The 17633-nt window shown below is 40.2% G+C and overlaps 1 protein-coding gene across 1 annotated transcript in view; it reads left to right on the forward strand.

Moving 5' to 3' along the window:
- The first annotated feature begins 4278 nt into the window (after nt 1-4278).
- Nucleotides 4279-17633, forward strand: part of LOC124405143 (venom dipeptidyl peptidase 4) — a 183263-nt gene continuing 169908 nt past the window's right edge. The window contains exon 1 of the mRNA XM_046879802.1: nt 4279-4667. Within this exon, the coding sequence (XP_046735758.1) occupies nt 4482-4667 (186 nt within the window). The 5' untranslated portion in view covers nt 4279-4481. The remainder of the gene's footprint in view (nt 4668-17633) is intronic.

Raw genomic sequence — 17633 nt, forward strand, 5'->3', positions numbered from 1 at the left:
AACACACAGACGCACGGTGTGAAGGTAAATTTACCTCCGATTTTTTAATCGCTGGAATTGTTCTCATAACGATTCCGATCGCACACGCGTGTCACGTGGAATTTAGGTATGTATTCAAATTTTCCCGCTCTGAACGTGTCCGGCAAACAATTGAGCGACGTTTTTTTCTTCCATATAATTCTCCCCCCGAATTGGCCGACAGATGAAAATATTTATCGCCCTGGGATATGCTCTATTCGTATTCGGGATAGCCGTGTGGTCGTAAAATTTCCCCGGATGTTCTTGCGAGAGATGTTGCCTGCGTCAAGGGGTGTTTTTCCGTTCGGCAGTCGATTGTTTTTACCCAAAACAGGAGATCCTTCTTCTCTCGGTGACTGCCTAATCCGCGAGCTTCTGCTCCTCGTTTCATTCCTAAGCGAGTTCTGGAGCCCCGTTCATTGTGCCTCGCTTTCGTGATAAATATTGTCAGGGTGAAAGGACCGGCCGGTGGGTATATATATATATATATACATGTATATATATAGGTACAAACAACCCTCGACGCCCGAGAGAAATATTCGAATTTCAAATGACAAGAAGTAGAACGGCAGCCGGCGGAGTCAGGAAGGCCAGGAACAACGGAGAGTTCAGCTGCGCCCGGGACGATAAACAAAACGCTGTTTCAAGCGAGCGTAAACAATTAATTGAGAACGTCCTGATGGAAGCGAGAGATTACAGCAGCGCAACCTTTCCAACTGCTTGGAGAAGTTTCGTCCCAACGGTCAAAGGTCGATCCGCTGATCGTCGACGTCGAGGTATAAACAGTACGTCGAATTTTCATGTACATGTATTCGGAATTATCACTGTTTACAAGCAGCCGCTACGTGTTAATCGCCTCTGGTTAGTTATCTGTCCCGAGGTTCGAACAGTTCGTTAAAATCATTCGAGTAGACACGACGCGCGGTGGAACGTTGGATCGTGTCATCGGTTTTTCCCATTTCAGGTTATTTTTTTCTCCGTAAAGATGCGAATCGTGTGTTCTAAACAAGCTTACAATTAACCGTAAACGATTGATTATACGAGATGATATTTTTTACAATAAAAATGTGAAATCACGCGATTTTCGCAATTTGTTGAAAATTAGCAAAAGACGCCATACCTCACAACGAACGAAGTGCTAGTTAGAAAATAGCGGACTATTTTTCTACTCGTAGTGAAATATTTTTACACTAATAGAAACAGTTTTTGCCCACTGGTGGAGAAATTATTCGTCATTTCCCAACGCGCACGTAATTCATTCAGGAATAACGTGTCTTTCAACTACTTTTACGTTTCAGTTGTGAGAAAAATCATTTAAAAATCGAGCCAAGTCTCAGTAATATCATAGTATTATAAACGTTCATCTAGCCTATTCGTGATTCCAATGATCATTTCTTCTCAAAACCAAAAACCCAAGTTTATGGCACTAACGTACCAGTGTTCATAGCTTTGCTGCGATATCTCTATTTATTATCGTTTTGTTGTACCTATAGACGTTCGTATAGCAGGTAAGCCCCGACTTCTCTTCACCCACTAACGAAGTGTGATTGTCTCGAGGTATATAACGATGAACCAGGAAATACGCAAACGAGCCATTCATAACCTGCAGTAATCTATTTAACCGTTCACTTCCCACCTCCCCACCTCCCCGCCTCTCTCTCTCTCTTTCTCTCTCTCTCTGTCGATGATACGTGGACTGTAGGTATATCAACTGCAGCTGGTATGTTTCGGAAGACGACCCAGTTCGAAGCGTCTCACAAGTAACGCGACGGTGAAACGGAAACCGTACGTGACCATATCGTGTTCGGAAAGAAATCGTAACGAAGTAACCTGTTACTGCTTGCTGTAATTTGCGTGAGCATTGAGCACGTGTAACAGTCGCGACGGACTCGTGGGGTTTCACCAAACACACGATCCTTACGACCTAAGACGATTCTTTGGAGAGGAAATCATAGGCCGAGAATATGATTGGGTTGGAATAATTCATTTGTCAAAGTGTCTATTTCGGTTAACTTTTACCGTGAGTATACACCTCACAAGCTTTTTCTCTCTCTCTCTCTCTCTCTCTCTCTCTCTCTCTATGTTTTTCTGTGTTTAGTCTTCATACTTTTTCTTCAATCGTACCGCTGAATTCCAATTCAACTATTCGCGCGAAGTTTATCGTGAAAAGTTTAAGGCAATCCGGGACTTTCCCGCAGTCTTTGCATCGCTGACGAGACACTCGCAATCGCTTTGGTGACGTCAGTTCAACATTTCTCGTATCTCTTGCCCGCCGTGTTGCCAGCTGCAATTACATACCAATAACAACGGCAAACTTCATACCGCTGTGTTGTGTAAAAATAACCGATAATGATAAATTTAACAACGAAGAAATGGTGGTCTGTTACATTTTAAGCAATTTGTATATTATACGTATGCAACTAGAATATTTGTACACTTGAGGATGCTGAAATTGTGGGCGTAAATTCGCGGTTTTAAAGGTTTAAATATTGTTTGGATCGCAGCAAATTATTTGGGTGAAATGATCGTTTTTTTTTAAATATTATTATGTATACATATATATCTCGAGTGAAAGTATGTGTGGGAGAAAAACAAAATGCAAGACGACAACCCCGATTCATGCCTATGTATAAATTTGCCGAAGAGTTCGATGGTTAAAAATTGACGTTTTACGAACCGCTCGGTATTCTGTCACTCTTTAAAGTTTCCCCTTCGGAGCTTTTAACCCGGAGCTTTTATCCCCGGATTCAAAGGCTGCGGTGATACATGGATTTTCGGGTCCTATTTCAAACGTACAGATATCCGGGATTGACGGATATTCCTGCCCCGACGGTCTCGTTCTTGCGACATTTAGAATCATTTATCAACGATGCATAATATACAGCCAACACCCTTATATTTAACCCAACCGGCAGCTGCGGATAAAAATTCGAAACGCGAGGCATCGGGTTCTGACTGATAAAAATGAATCTCTCTCTACAATCGTACATATATAGTAAAGAAAAGCCAACACAATTTTTTTTTATTCGATACAGTGGCGAGTGAAAACGCAATGTCTAAATTCAAAGCCAGTATTACCTGAGATAATTAAATTTTTTGTGGTTGGAGCGTTGAGTGTTATACGGATGGGTATTAGAGTGATAAAAAGAATCGACCATTTTTTTTTTTAAAACATTGAAAAATCGTCAGAGTATTCTGTTGTTTAAATGGAAATAGAAAATTGAGAATCGCCACCTTTAAATAATAATATTAATGGCTCATATTTTAACAAGGTCTTTGTTTAGGGATACTCTGAAGATTTTTGAATATTAAGAAAGAAAAAAAAAATAGTCGACTTTTTTAAAACACTTATAAGTATTTTTCAATTTTTAACTACTTTTGACGCAATGAGTAATTCCTTGTACATACGTATAGAAACGGTTTGCACCTGTGTAGATTTTCAGACATTCTATATATACTTCCCGTTCTTACCTTCCATTTCTAAAAGGATAAAATACTTCGGTATTCGCAGTTCACTGTATTTTACGCACCGGAACGGTGTTTTTCTTATACCGATGCATACATTCCCAATGTTGGAATAATATTTTCAAGGTACGCCGTATATGTGATTATTGCAATCGTTGGTATGTAACATAAATCGAGCGTTAAAATTGCCACCCGTATGTATATACGCATTCCTGAAAAAATGTTGCTTCCTTTAGCTAACGTTATTCGCGAGTTTCCGATGCTCGTATACGCGTGTAAAATTATTGTGCGTGTGTGCCTTTCACGCGTAGAACTGATAAGAGGAACCCAAGTCAAAGCTCGTTGTCAGGTAATTTATACGTAACAGTTTCGCGAAGTTTGCAGTCGCGTGGCACTTTCGTGCTAGATACCTAGTTGAAAGATTATCCTCGCGGCGCGGCATGTAAAGTTCGGCAGAGTAGTTCCTTTGCTGTATGTACCTACATACATAGATATCTACTCGAAAACTTTCCGCAGAGTCAAATCGAGCGCCGCAAAATCCTTGCTTCGTGCCAAACGTCGCGATTTCCGAAAGTTATAACCAATTTTATCCCGAATTTCGTGGTAAATACACTGCGAGGCATCCGTGAAAGGAGTGTTTGATGCTTGGATTCGAGTACAAGTTGCAATAAAATGGATTGAGTTTTAATCGTGAAAATCTCCTCGTTCACCTGGTATATTAGAAAACGTATATATCGTGATAAAATTGCCTGCAGTCCATCGTGAGAAGCTCATTTGAAACACACACTCACTGTCGCGAAAAAAAAAATCGCGAAGACGCGGAACTCCGGACTCCCTCCGTTCAAAGAAAGTGCCGAACTGATCCAGACATCGCGGAAACGGACTCGGAGTGATCTGCAAATGCCATTTCTGGATCGCGTTTGTGTCGTGGAAGTGATTGTGCACAACTGCACGCTGCAGGCTCTGCTCTCCGAGTTTGCGATTGATTCTGGCTGGAGATGAACGACTCTTTTTCAAGTAAAATGGAGGTCAGACGTCTCACCCAAGAGTCCGAGAGCTCTGACGACAGCGATCTCGAGGTTGAGCATCCACTGATTCGGGCCGCCGTCAAGGAGCCGGAACCTAGGAATCCGAACTTCGTCAAGCGGAACCGGCGGATGGACGTCGAAGGCGACCTGCGATTGGTGAGTGCCGCAAGCTTTCTCCTTTACGTTAAATTTCAGTATCATTATGATTATTTTACTTTGCTGCACGCGTGCTTATGCAGAGCTAAATGCAAAAGTGACGCACAGTGGTGCTTGATTTTTTTTTAAATTCCACGTTTACTGGGTCATATGTATAAAAATTTTTGGATCTCTTTTTTATCTCTGTTACACTTCGTGGTCAACATATTTGAGACGATATACAGTAACTTTTAAGACAGACCAAATTAGGCGCTTTATGAAGCGATATTTTTCCTTCAAACATAGGTACAATCGGTATTCACACAGAGAAACAAGCGACTGGAAGACAACGTTAGCGTAGATAGAAAACTAGATTGAGGGAGGGGTGGGGGTTATAGTAAATTAAACAACTTGGGACCGAGATATTTTACATATATAGTTTGGTAATTGGAATTTAAATTGGTTTGAAACTCCTCGGCTAGTCTTACCACAGCTGTGTATGTACCTATAATGTATACGTACCTATATCTATATTTATACTCATTGCCTCGCGGAGTGAGTAACGAAAAAATTGAAAACGGAAGATTCCGAAGAGAAACTGAGAAGAAAATAGAAATTTGTCTGTTGAGGATTTTCGTGATTAGGAAACTTTAAAAATAAAATATTTCTCGTTTTTCGAAAACGACAAATAAAACGTATGTCGAAATTTCGACAAAGACAAAACATGTCATCTACTACGGTAACATTATTTTTTTTATCTAATGGTTTTTCCGATAATGGGTACTAAAAAATGCCCCGATCTTGTAAATTCCATTTCTCAGGTACATCGTGTCGTTAAGGGTCTTAGAGGGTCTCATTTTCTTCGTTTTTAAAAAAGTAAAAATCACGTGGACCAAAAATCTTTTTTTACTCACTGATAACAAAATTGAATTATCCTCGGTGCTTCGAGTAAAAACCTTAAGCTGTCCTCTTGCGGAGGGAAATTTAAATTCCGGTGGGTTTCTTCTTCTTAGAATCAAAAAGTGTTCAGAATCTTCTGCAGCGGCAATAATCTACTCGCATTATTCTTGATAATATTCGAGTGCTGATCATTTGTTAGAAAAAAAATATATATTACCGCACTTAGAAAGTGTTTTACTTTGTAAAATATGGGACTGTTATGTGGGAGGAAAATACTGTTGTTAAAACTAAAAATAAAAGTCTGACAAATGCCGACAGGAGTTGAATTGGAAGGAAATCGTGGTATGTGTAAAACTATGTACCCTCGCCTTGGTTAGAAATAAAGTCTCAGCGCTCGTTCGGCAGTCGTCGTTAAATCGAACATATCGCGAAACGGGGGACGACTCGTCTTGCGCAAGTGTATTATTACTTGTTCCTGAAAGCGAATAGGCTGTTCAAACAACCGTCGGCAAAACAGCCTTGAGCTATAATCTATTCCTCAAATATGACACATCATGCATATATAATGCAGGATATTCGCCGGGATTTTGTCATATAGGGAAATGTGGGGCCCGATGGACCCCCTGAGCCGCTCATTTATTTTTTATGAATTTTGAGCAGCGGGTACAAGTTCTGTTGATCAATCTGAAATAAATTCATATCTATTTTGCCATCATTTGAAACAAGAAGAAAAAATAAAAATAAAAATTCTGGGGCACAACGGACCTCCTACAAAAATAATTATCTTCTTTTTTTTCAAAACACTCTGCATACTTTAATTTTGTTTGTATTGAATAAATCTTTCATTATCTGTCAATATGAATGCCAGAAACAAAATTATATTCCAAAGCAAATGGCCTTAATCTAAAATATCGTTTTAAAAATTCCATTTGATTCAACACATGATTAACAAACATTTAATAATATCTCAATATGTAAAAAATTAAAATTCTTTTTTCCATGCGCGTATAATAATATTCATCCATTCTATGCACGTCCTGGAATTCGTTGGATTCACGTGAACATGTTTATATTAACGTACCTTCATGCACGGAGGTATGTTTACCTTGCACTGTTATAAATGTAGCGAGGTAAAAGGTACACCCGTGCATCTGCCTGCTCTCACCTACGCTACGCCGCGAATCTCATTGCCATGCAAATCCTGAAAATGCTAATTGAGCCAGTTTTTGGTTTCACCAATCGGGGAGCTTGGTCTAATTCAGGATTCGGTATAGTTATAGGTATATTATGTAGGTAACGCAGAGCGTGGAATAGCTAATAAACGATGCGGCCTCGACGCGTAATTATATGCGTTGCAGCGTTGAATGTTCTCTGCACTCGAATTATCTCGAGCAGTTTCTTGGTTGTAAATATTTTTTTTTTCTGTATTAGGATCTAGGAGAAATGCGTAGAAAAGACGCGTCGTTAACGAATGCACAAAATATGCCGGGTTTAAATATCGTGCAGAGATTGCCCCGAAGAAACTTGAAAACTGAACTCGATAAACTTTTTTGCAAACGCGCCATTCTCTTCTCTTTTCGCATGCTTGTATGTATACCAAAAACCGATCAAACTTCCCGGCGATGAATCTCCCATTTGGGTAACGACCCGCGGTTGTTTTATGGTATAACTGATAACATATTCATAAGAAAAGATAGTAATGCGTTATTGAAGGCTTACATGTATGAGGAGTTCTAGCTCGATTCTTACGCCAGCCGTCGACACTTTCCTCTTCGGTTTCTTTTTTCGTTTTCCCTCTTGTGCCGTCTTCTTTCTTTCTTGTTAGAACCAAATATATGGCAAGAAAATTCTCTACGATCTAATGGGGGGTAAAAAATCTTGCTTTCGAAATTAGACTCGGCCTTTTTCACCTTTGGTATCACCGTAGGTGATATTCCTGAGGGAAAGAATTTTCTCAAATAGTATTAATATTCGCATTTAACGCGATTCTTCGACGTATCGATTTGCAAAATTCGATACTCATCGAACAATATTTATACTTTTTCGTCTAATTCTAGAAACATGTGTTTCTTTATTTGATAGAAAATTATAAAAATTCTTATTTTTCGTACGTGCGATACCGGCGTGTAAAAAAGCTCACGATAAGACAAAAAAGAATGTATAATTTGTAGAAATTTAACCACAATTTTTAAGCTTGACGTGGCCTCAAATCAACGGCCGTAATTCGCTGGTGAAAACTTTCCATTTAATTTGGCACTCCGTCATCCTGGTGGCTTTACAGTAATGGAGAAAAAAATTAAAACAATAAAAAAAAATAAAAAATGAAATACTTTACACGTCGACAGCTGTGCGCGTAATTGAGACGGAACACTTCACGCTTGTGTGTCTGTACGTGTGTTTGCGAAAACTTTGCTCAAACTATGTGATTAAATATGATTGCGATATGATCGAATATCCCGGAACGAGCTCAGCTGGGAGATCGATCGGAAGTGCAAATCGGCAAACTTCCTCGGCCGAACTTTTTCGTTCAGTTTCCGTTTACAACGGGGAATTGTTTTTGCCCCGTTGCGGTCCTGCAGTTTCGTTTGCGCCCCCACAGAACGAGAGAATAAGCCCTGCTTGTACTTCGCCGTGCAAGTTTACCAGCGTTTTTGTCCTTTCTTCGTGGGGTAGTTTATTATGATCAAAGATCGATTTTCCGTTCGCGAGTTGCAATTTTTTTTTTCTTGGGCGACTAGCAAAAACCGCGAAGTAAAAAATTAATTCGTTACAATATTTCAACCGAAGAGCTCAACTCAAGCTCCAAGGATAATCCCGCGATAAGCTGCAAGGTGAAGGTATATTTTTTAAATTGTTTAAGTATATACAATGCCTCGCGGGGTTTATTCAGCTTAATTATTAATCCCGTCCGGGGTTGAACTGGACTGATGCATTAATTGCGCAGATTTCTGCGGTAAAAAATTTCAATTTAGAAAACAAACATCGGTCTGCTTAACTTGTATACATTTTACCGCGGAAATTTGGTTCACCTGCCGCCATCCCGCGGCTTCGAACTCCCGTTTGTTCCGAAAAATTTCCGAATCACGCCCCCGCAATTCGACTGACCAACTTATCTACTGCTATCTGGTTCGAAGCTTGCTGCAAACGGCACGTCTGAAATTCTGCCAGATCTCGCATGGGACGAGCAAGGCTACGGATTAGAAAGTCGATAAGTTAAGTTCCGAGCGACGTGTCGGTGACCTCGAGTTGACACGAATACTCCGCCAATCTTATACGTAAGCAAGCCGGTAATTTTTGCGTCGAAACGATCAAAAGTAAGATCAAGAGTGAGATAACGGTTGTCTCAGGATCAAGGTGAAATTATCGTTCAATGAAGCCTGAAATAATATAGATCTAACATCTAAAATTGATGGTTAAAAATGAACTAGCGAATTTTTTTTTTCAGCAATGAATTTATCGTAGGTACCGACATACCGTCTTTTTACCTATACGAGGTAAAATATAAATTTGTATTTTTCAAATTTATATTCAATTCGATTTTTCTCAATTTCTAATTACTTGTTCTAAACCAAAAGCTTGTCCACTTCCATCTTGGTCTGAAAATTTTCATTTCGCAACAAGGAAATTGTGAGAAAAATTCTAAGCCAATCGATCAGGCTTATACATACGAAAATTGGGTTTTCGTGGTTTCGGGGTGAGTAAAAATCTAACCCGTAGTCCAAAAAATCTAAAACTCGGTGAAACGTGATTTTTTTTCTACACTCTACGCCACATCTGAAAATAAATCAAATCACCGATGGGGTGAGGGTCAGACGTAGGTCGGTTCGGGGTGGAATGCCGCCCATACATTACATCTTTATATGCACGTGGTTTGGGGCCCATAAGCCAGGAATATGCCGATAAAAGATTGTGCTTTATTGGGCCTGGCGTTTTTCCACATTCTATTGGAACAAATGAATTCATACGTCTGCAGATATCTATTTACACCAACGCATCGCCCGAAGGCGCATCCGAAAGTCGCCGAAAGGAATAGGCGCGGTAACTTCTCGTTTATCCGCGGTAAGACCTTTGGCTAAGACCTTCTTGGACCATCCCGCGGTATAAATCGTCGTTGGCTTCGAAACGAGAGAACGAATTGGTTCTCAGCTACAAGTTAAACGTAATTTACCGCCTCTCGGCGAACGGAATTTGAAGAAAATCACCCCTTCCAGGAGCCCGCAGGCCTCGCCCGGAAGACCTTCGCCCTCCCTCTTAATTATTTTAATCGCTACACCGTTTAGCGATCCTAATTTTTGTCGTCTTCTCTTTTCGTTTTTTTCTTTTAGTCCTTTCATTTCTCTCCTTTCAGATTTCTGTCTTTTTTTCGTCGCAGTAAGACGGCTCAATTTATTCATTTTCTGCTTCAAGACCGTTAAAAGACGCACGGTGTAGTACAGATGATATTTTTCATATTTCAAAATACTTGACATTGTAATTTCACGGGTTAGGTCGTCTTCTAACTAATCTAATGCATGACCTTCTTTTTGCTTTGAGATTCTCAACTCGTTTACACGATCGTGCGGCTTCATGTTCAAAGTAAATTTTTCAATTCACTGTAATAATTGTTTAATCTATACCGCTGCAGTGCGTTAATTGAGCTCAAGTATTATTACTTAATTATATAAAGCTTGCGAAGTACCGACCCTTCGGTTTTATAATCGTACAGAAATGCAGAACTTGTAAGTTTTCAGGAATTTGTTTGATCGTTTTTCGATCACCGTTCGCGTTATAATATCGGAATTATTACCACGATTGCATTAATATCTGTACTTTTGGAAAGCGTGCAAATAAGCTTATGAAATTCAGGATGTAGAATATTAGGTGCACACGAGATATTTGAAAAAGTCGTTTCCTTATCGTTATTCTGTGTCCACGCGGGGCATTTTTAAATTAAACGTCAGATGCAGATCGACTTGCGAATTCTGTCTCCGTTCCCTGCGAAACTTTTTTCGATTCTTATAACCGTGACTGAGGAATGAGAGTTTTTTGAAAAGTTTTCACGTCTCTGACCCTGCGATTGATTGGAGTTAAGGCTTCGGTCGTAGATGGATGTATAAAAAGCAAGAAAAAAAAGAAGAGAGAAAGAAATGTGACGAGAAAAAGCGAATCCCGTCTTTCCTCCGAACTTATCTACCCTCGGTTGACAAAACCAGTAGATACATACACGATATGCCGAGTTTCTACGTGGAATGACCCATACAACAGTGAATTCTTCTCCATCCTCCCGATGCCGTCGAGTTGATGGAAATGAAAGGATGCTAGATCGACTTTCACTCCGTGGCTGAAATCAGTCGCGTATCGAGTGAGGCCCTCCACGAGGCCCAATCCTAACTTCCTTCCAAATTTCCGGGGCTGAGAATCCAGAAAAAAATATTCGACCATCATTTAGTTTCAATTCCATCCTTGGTCTGACATTTCGTTCCATCTGGGTCCCCGATTCGCTGCGGAAGTTAAAGTAAAGATATATTTTTGTAGAAAAAATTGGACAAAGTTTATTTCATTGTATGAAAAAAAAATCGGCGATTATCGAATGTTTTGAACGATTTTCCGACTCCGTTTAACCTCGACAAATAATGATCACATTTTTCTTCGAACTGTTCTTCCGCATGCAGCCGTGATCATTTCGTCTTTGTAAAATACGCGCCTGCTGCGTGACGATCGGAGTCTGTGGGTGTAAAATTGTAGGCAACGTCAGAGTGTGAGTTTGCGTGTATAGGGCATGATATGCCCATTGCCACAATGCCGAGGGAATAGAGGTGAAAACGACGCTGTGTATACCCGAAGGTATAATCTGTGCTGCCTGGCATGCGACCTACTACGCGGTCTTCGGAAGTTCTTTTTTCTTCTCCTTTGTACTTTTCTCTCCTTTCTTTCTTTTCTCCATTTTTTCACGAACAGAGAGAGAGAGAGAGAGAGAGAGTGAAAGAGAAAGAGAGACAACTTGGTATGAGGATGTACAGAACTGGTTTACCTGCAACGATGGTCTATAAGCTGCGCTAGTTTCTCCAGCATACACGGTTAAAAAAAATGTCTCAGTATAGGTCCACTAAAATTTTTGGGTTGATTCAATAATTTTTGAATGTCTTACTAAGTGAAAGAAAAAGCACAAAGTACAAATTAAATTTCGATGATAATAATTTGTGTTATATTTACTAACAATTGTGTAAAAAATAACTAAAACACAAAGTGGACTTGCTGGGACATTATGTTTAGTGAATTTTTTCTAACAGTGTAAGGTTATTTTTGCAGAGTAATCATGACCGAAAAGTTTTTCTTCCGAGTGAGAAAAAACATCTTGAATATGACCTTTTTTCCGTACGTCTATCTACAAACGCATTTTCGAATCACGAGATTCAGAAATTTTTTCGTTCAATATGGAGAGTAGAAGGAAATCATTTTATAGGAATGGGTCTGATTGTCACAAATTGTGGGGATTTTAACAGGTAGAGGGTAGTTTTTTTCACCGATAATGAAAGCAAAGCAAATTTCGAAAATAGTAGAGCCACAATTTGGGCATGAATTATACATGCCGGAGTTTTTTTTTACTCAAGTAAGTTGGCACGAAAATTGATCGCATTGTAATCTGGGAGCGCGTAATTTGCTGACTAAAATTGCGTAATCGGTTTTCCGAAATTGCTAAAATTGAGGGACAACTTTTATAACGTTTTTAAAAATCGAGAGTGCGTTAAATTGCAAGTGGAACGCTTGCCGTGTTTTTCACTTATTTATCCGACATATGCGGTGGGACTGCATTGCAGTCATTTGCAGAACTTCCATGCCGGTACAAAAATCGAGGGAATTTTTCGAGTGGCGTAAAATCCGGCTGGCTGTAATAAAAATGGAATGATAGAAAGGACGCAAAGCTGCGCTTGAATCGGAAATATCCAAGTGCCGCAAATGTTTGTCGCGACTATACAACTCTGTTGCCTTTACCCTCACGCTATTGGCAATTCTTTACTCGCCCGCGGTCGGATTGAACTCTGACCGTTGACCCTTGATCCTCTTCGATTCTACGAGGAATGTGATAAAGGCAGAGGGAGACGAAGAGGGAAAGAGATAAATAAAGGCAAGGAGTTCATATTGCTTTCAGTTGTAATCGAGGGAGGAAAGTGAAACCCTCTGATCGACTTCGATCGGACTTGACAAGCGCTGAATTGCTGAATAATCGCAAACTCGAGTCCGTTGTTTTTCTTTAAAGTCTTGAAATTTAGCTGCGGGTAAAAAGGATAAAAGAGAATTGAAAGAGGTCTGTATATATATGTATATTAGGGTGTTTATATTATTTAGGGTGTTGACGAATTTTTGCCGCCCCATCCCCCAAATCAACTTCAAATAATTAAAAAACGATTACTTAATTTTTTCAGATTCTTACCTCAACTTTAAGATAGTTCGCCTTGTGGTCGAAGTTTCTTATGGAAATAACACGGGAAAAAGTTTTTTTCTCAGTATACATTTTATTGTAAAAGTAATAATGTTTAAAAAAAAATTGTAACTGTGAGGTTTTAGTCGGCATTAGTGCTACTTTCTGGGAAAAAATTCACATAATCATCTAACGCAATCTCGACGAATTGCACATCCTCGAAATCTGACTTTTTTTTTTATTTAGAGGAAGTGCAATTTGTCTGGTTTTCCTGATATCGTGATGTAAATTTTTTTTACAGATAGTAGCACTAATGACTGCTGAAAACCTCACGGTTACAGATTTTTTTTAATATTATCACTCTTGCAACAAAATATCTACTGACGAAACAAGTTTTTCCCATGTTATTTCCATAAGAAACTTCGATCACAAAGCGGACTATCCCAGAGTTGAAGTAGAAATTTGAAAAAACTAGGCAACTGTTTTCAAATTATTTGAAGTCGACTTAGGGGGTGGGGCGACAAAATACTTCGATACCGTAAATAAGGACCACCCTAATATACATGTATAAAATTATTACACGCTTGATACGGGAAAAAAAACAAAGATGTCGTCGAAAGAAGGAATAAAATATACGTCCCTCGTACCTTGTTCCTTGAACCTCCGTTCCAACTCTCACAATTCCGTTATTCCGTATGAACTCGCGATACCATCCGCGGGATTCTACGCGGTATATAAAATAATTCAGGGAGAGTGCACACCGAGTTGCGGAGGGAAGAGTGGAGGCACTTTCTACTGCAGTTGGAAGCGACCTCAGGTCGTGGGACTCCGGAGACCCGCGCAGCACCAGCCGTATAATACAGGATGCTCCAAGTGCCTCCGGCTCTTCTTCTTGACTCGTCCCGATACTGCGGCTAATGCCGAGCAAATAATTACGCTTCACTTCCTAATTTGCGATGGAGGTAAATCGGAGGAGGGGAGGAGGGGAGGAGGAATTACCCTGTATATTGCCGAGCGGAAGGAGCTTTCAGGGTTTTCCGAATTCACCGTTTATTGCTCGCTGGTACCTCGCCAAGAGCCATGACAACTAAACCGAAGCACGATTCTTGGCCAAATTGATTGCCGCTTTTCCGAAGAACACGGCTTTTATCTCGAAACGAGGCTTTGCTGCACTCGTATTTATTTAACATTACTGCCCGGTTTCGAGTTCTTGTTTTTTTCGATTTCTTGAAAGCCATTCATAGGGATGTGTAGTGTATTGCACGTGATTCGTCGATCCTTTCGTTCCTCCCTTGTGACGAAAATGGGTCTTGGATTGCGCAGATATTTTCTCCGATATTATTCTAACGGTTTGAAAAAAGTGGGGCAAAAAATTGTCTGTCTGAAATTTTGCGCGTCGGGTGTAGAATAAAGTGTCGAAGCGAAGCCTCGAGTGGATGTCGTCGGTATCAGGATTCAGACCCGCGTCGAAGGACACCCGATTCTTTTGCCCAGGACGACGAAAGTGGGTAATTTTTTTACCGAAATGAAATAAAATCCAAGAAAGGAATCGAGCGCCGCTCGTTCTAGTCGATCTGTGCTGCGGCCCCATACGTATGTATGAGGAGTCAAACGATTCGCGGCGACAATGTGAAAACTTATTTTCGAGCCACAGTATGGTTACGGATAAAATTGCAGGTTCCCGGAGTCTCTATCCTTCGGCACACTGGCTACGTATCCATTCGCGCGAACTGCGATTCGACATTTGCATCGTAGAAGAATAAGAATAAGAGGAAAAGGAAAATGAAGGGGAAAAGGAAAAGGAAAAGGAAAAGGAAGAGGAAAAGGAAGAACCGCATACACCCTACTTTTACGCAAAGATTTCCGCGTCCCCTTTTCTCCCGGCTATTTCGCGCTACGACAGAGTTTGTATCGACAGCTCAACCTTTTATCGGAATTGCTTTCAGCCAGCGGGCACGTATCTATCCGTTAGTAGTAGGTGGGAAGAGTAGAAAAGTCGAACCTGCAAAATTACCAATAACAATTGCGGTTATTAATTGTCAATTAATTATCGAGGACGCGCCGTCGCTCGAGAGTTGTGTTTGAATTGGACTTGTCAATAAAATTCTGCAACAAGGAAGACGCTCACCAATTTTTAAATACCTGTCCACTCTCATTATAAAACCATATTTATTTTTATTCTTATTTATTGTTTTGTGTTACAGCTATTACCAGTAAAATTGAATGTTTATCGTTCTGACTTATCTTTTTGACTCATGATGTTTTGTTATTTACAATAAATACCAGTTAGTTAGTTATAATAAATAACAAAACACACTGAATCAACAAAGGTAGGTCAAAATGACAAAAATTCAATTTTACTGGTATTAGCTGTAACACAAAAGCTACACCTGATCGGATCAAAATCAATATGGCTTTATAGGTATTTCATATTTAGTAAGCGCCTTCCTTGTTACAAAATTTTGTTGACCAGTGTACTGTAACACAATGTATAACCTCACTTTTGTTCATAAAAACTGTATTTTTGGAACAACACAAAAAATCCCATTATATTAAACCTTGTTTCTAATATAATAGGTTAAAAGTTTTTACGTTGAACACAAAGAGGATAAAATCCATCGCTCGTAGCGCCGATTTTTTCGACGCATCTTCACCTCGCTGCACTGCGTGCGATTTCAGCCCTCCGTATACGTGGATATTATTCCTTGTACCGGTTCACAGTAGACGCGAATCTGCTCTCGTTCGAGGTTTTTTTAGCTACTTTTATACTGCAATTTGTTAGGTAATATTTTATATTAGACTTTCCGCGAGGTTGAAGGATGAGCTGCTGTACGATGTGCAAATCAGGGTGGATACTCACATCTCTCCGTGTAGGAAGAACTTCTTCATTTAATTAATTCCGCGGTGGTTCATATTTAATTATAATTCCACTCGATGCGTTGCAGCACTTCCGGTCATCGCAGTCTAATTAAAATTGGAAAATGCATTGAGTCAGAACGATAATTAGGTGGATCATACATCTCGAGATTGAGGATGTTATCAATTCATTTTTTCTAGTTTAGAAACTTTCGCGGATTTAGTTATTTTTCAATCAATTCCTTACTCCTGAGTCAAGCCTTGCAACTTTTATAAATTTCTGTCAAATCACGATTTCAGTAAATTGCGTTTACAGCTTCAAGGGGCGGTAAAAAGATGTAATAAAATTTCACCGCAACATCCGTTGTACACATGTTTTCCGGGTGAAATAATTAATGAACCTCGACGTCGGTGACGCGTCGAGGAAACTAATTTTGCGCATCGAAACTGCAGGCGTCTATCTTATTAGAAGGCTGGTTATTCGAGGACGATATACGTACGTGCAGTGAAATATGCGCGGGGCTTTCATCGCCGAATATCAGAACTGAGGATGTATTACGGGACCCCGCTATTATGCTCGAAGTCGAGGGTTCCCGAGACGGCAGCATCCCTTGCCTGCAGGACCAATGTACCGAGGAGGGTACTCAATATATATTTTAGTGTCCAATATCCTGCAAATATTCCCATATTAAAGCGCTTCATTTACCTACACTTGGTGTTATGAAGCGCAGTTTTATCACCGAAAGTTGCTGCAGCTGCAGTAACCTGCGGGGGTTTCAGGTACCTACCCACCTATTTCTCTCGCGCTGACCTCAAAATTAATAAGCTCACGTCTGGAGGGAAGAATTTCATCGTACAATTACGCGTAGGGGTGAAACTCGGCGTGATATGAACGCTGGGAAATATATCGCAGTAATGAAATTGGGAATTTCAAACTTTTATTCGTACTTATCCATCGTTTTAGTCGCTGCAGATGGTTTTGGATCAACGATATTCACGTTTTGAGAATCGTTGTCACTAACACCGTAACTGTCAATTTTCTGTGGAACAAAAACGTGAAATAATCAGGGCGACAGATGTCATGCTGTTTTAGTGTAAATTGTCCAAATCTGGGAATTAACCCAAGACAATTAATTTTCAGATCTTACGATTACTTGAGATAAGTTTCGAAGGCTCCATTGATTGTACGTACGTGCAATAATTTTTCCATATTTATGCGATTCTGTGTGTTTACTTTACTTTGAAACGTTACCGAAACTTGTCGAAACGTATACGAGAAAAAAAAACAGGAAACTAAGCTTTGAATAACACACTTGATCACGAGTATAAGAAGTGCTATTGCTAAAAAAAACTGCAAGATAAAAACGTGATTAAAATTAGATGTATAATATATATTTGTAAGAAAAAGTTTTATCAGTAAAAAAATGAAAGTAGTTCCATCTTTTTCATCCTAGGCTCGCCCGAAAACTTGGCACAAGAACGAACTGCGAGGGCGTCGCCATTATTGTTCTTTGCTGAAAGTTGAAAGGAAAGTGGAGAAGGAGACGGAGGGCGTCGAGAGGCGTCGCGTCGTCGAATGTTTCTAATCTGACAAGCACGCGTCGCTAATCCAGGTCGACCGGCAGGTGCCCCGAGGGTTGATTCGCGGCCTGAATTCGAGGGGCCGCATCCTCGCCCTCCTCGCCCTCCTCGCCCTCCTCGCCCTCCTCGAGATCCGCGTCATATTCGCCCCAGACCCGACGGCGAGGCCTTTGCGCGGATTACACGGCTCGCTTTGCTCGGCTCGGGACGAGTCGCGAATTGGCTTCCGCTTCGCCATTTACCTCTTCCCT

This window comes from Diprion similis, chromosome 4 (genome assembly GCF_021155765.1).
Source record: "Diprion similis isolate iyDipSimi1 chromosome 4, iyDipSimi1.1, whole genome shotgun sequence".
Taxonomy (NCBI): domain Eukaryota; kingdom Metazoa; phylum Arthropoda; class Insecta; order Hymenoptera; family Diprionidae; genus Diprion; species Diprion similis.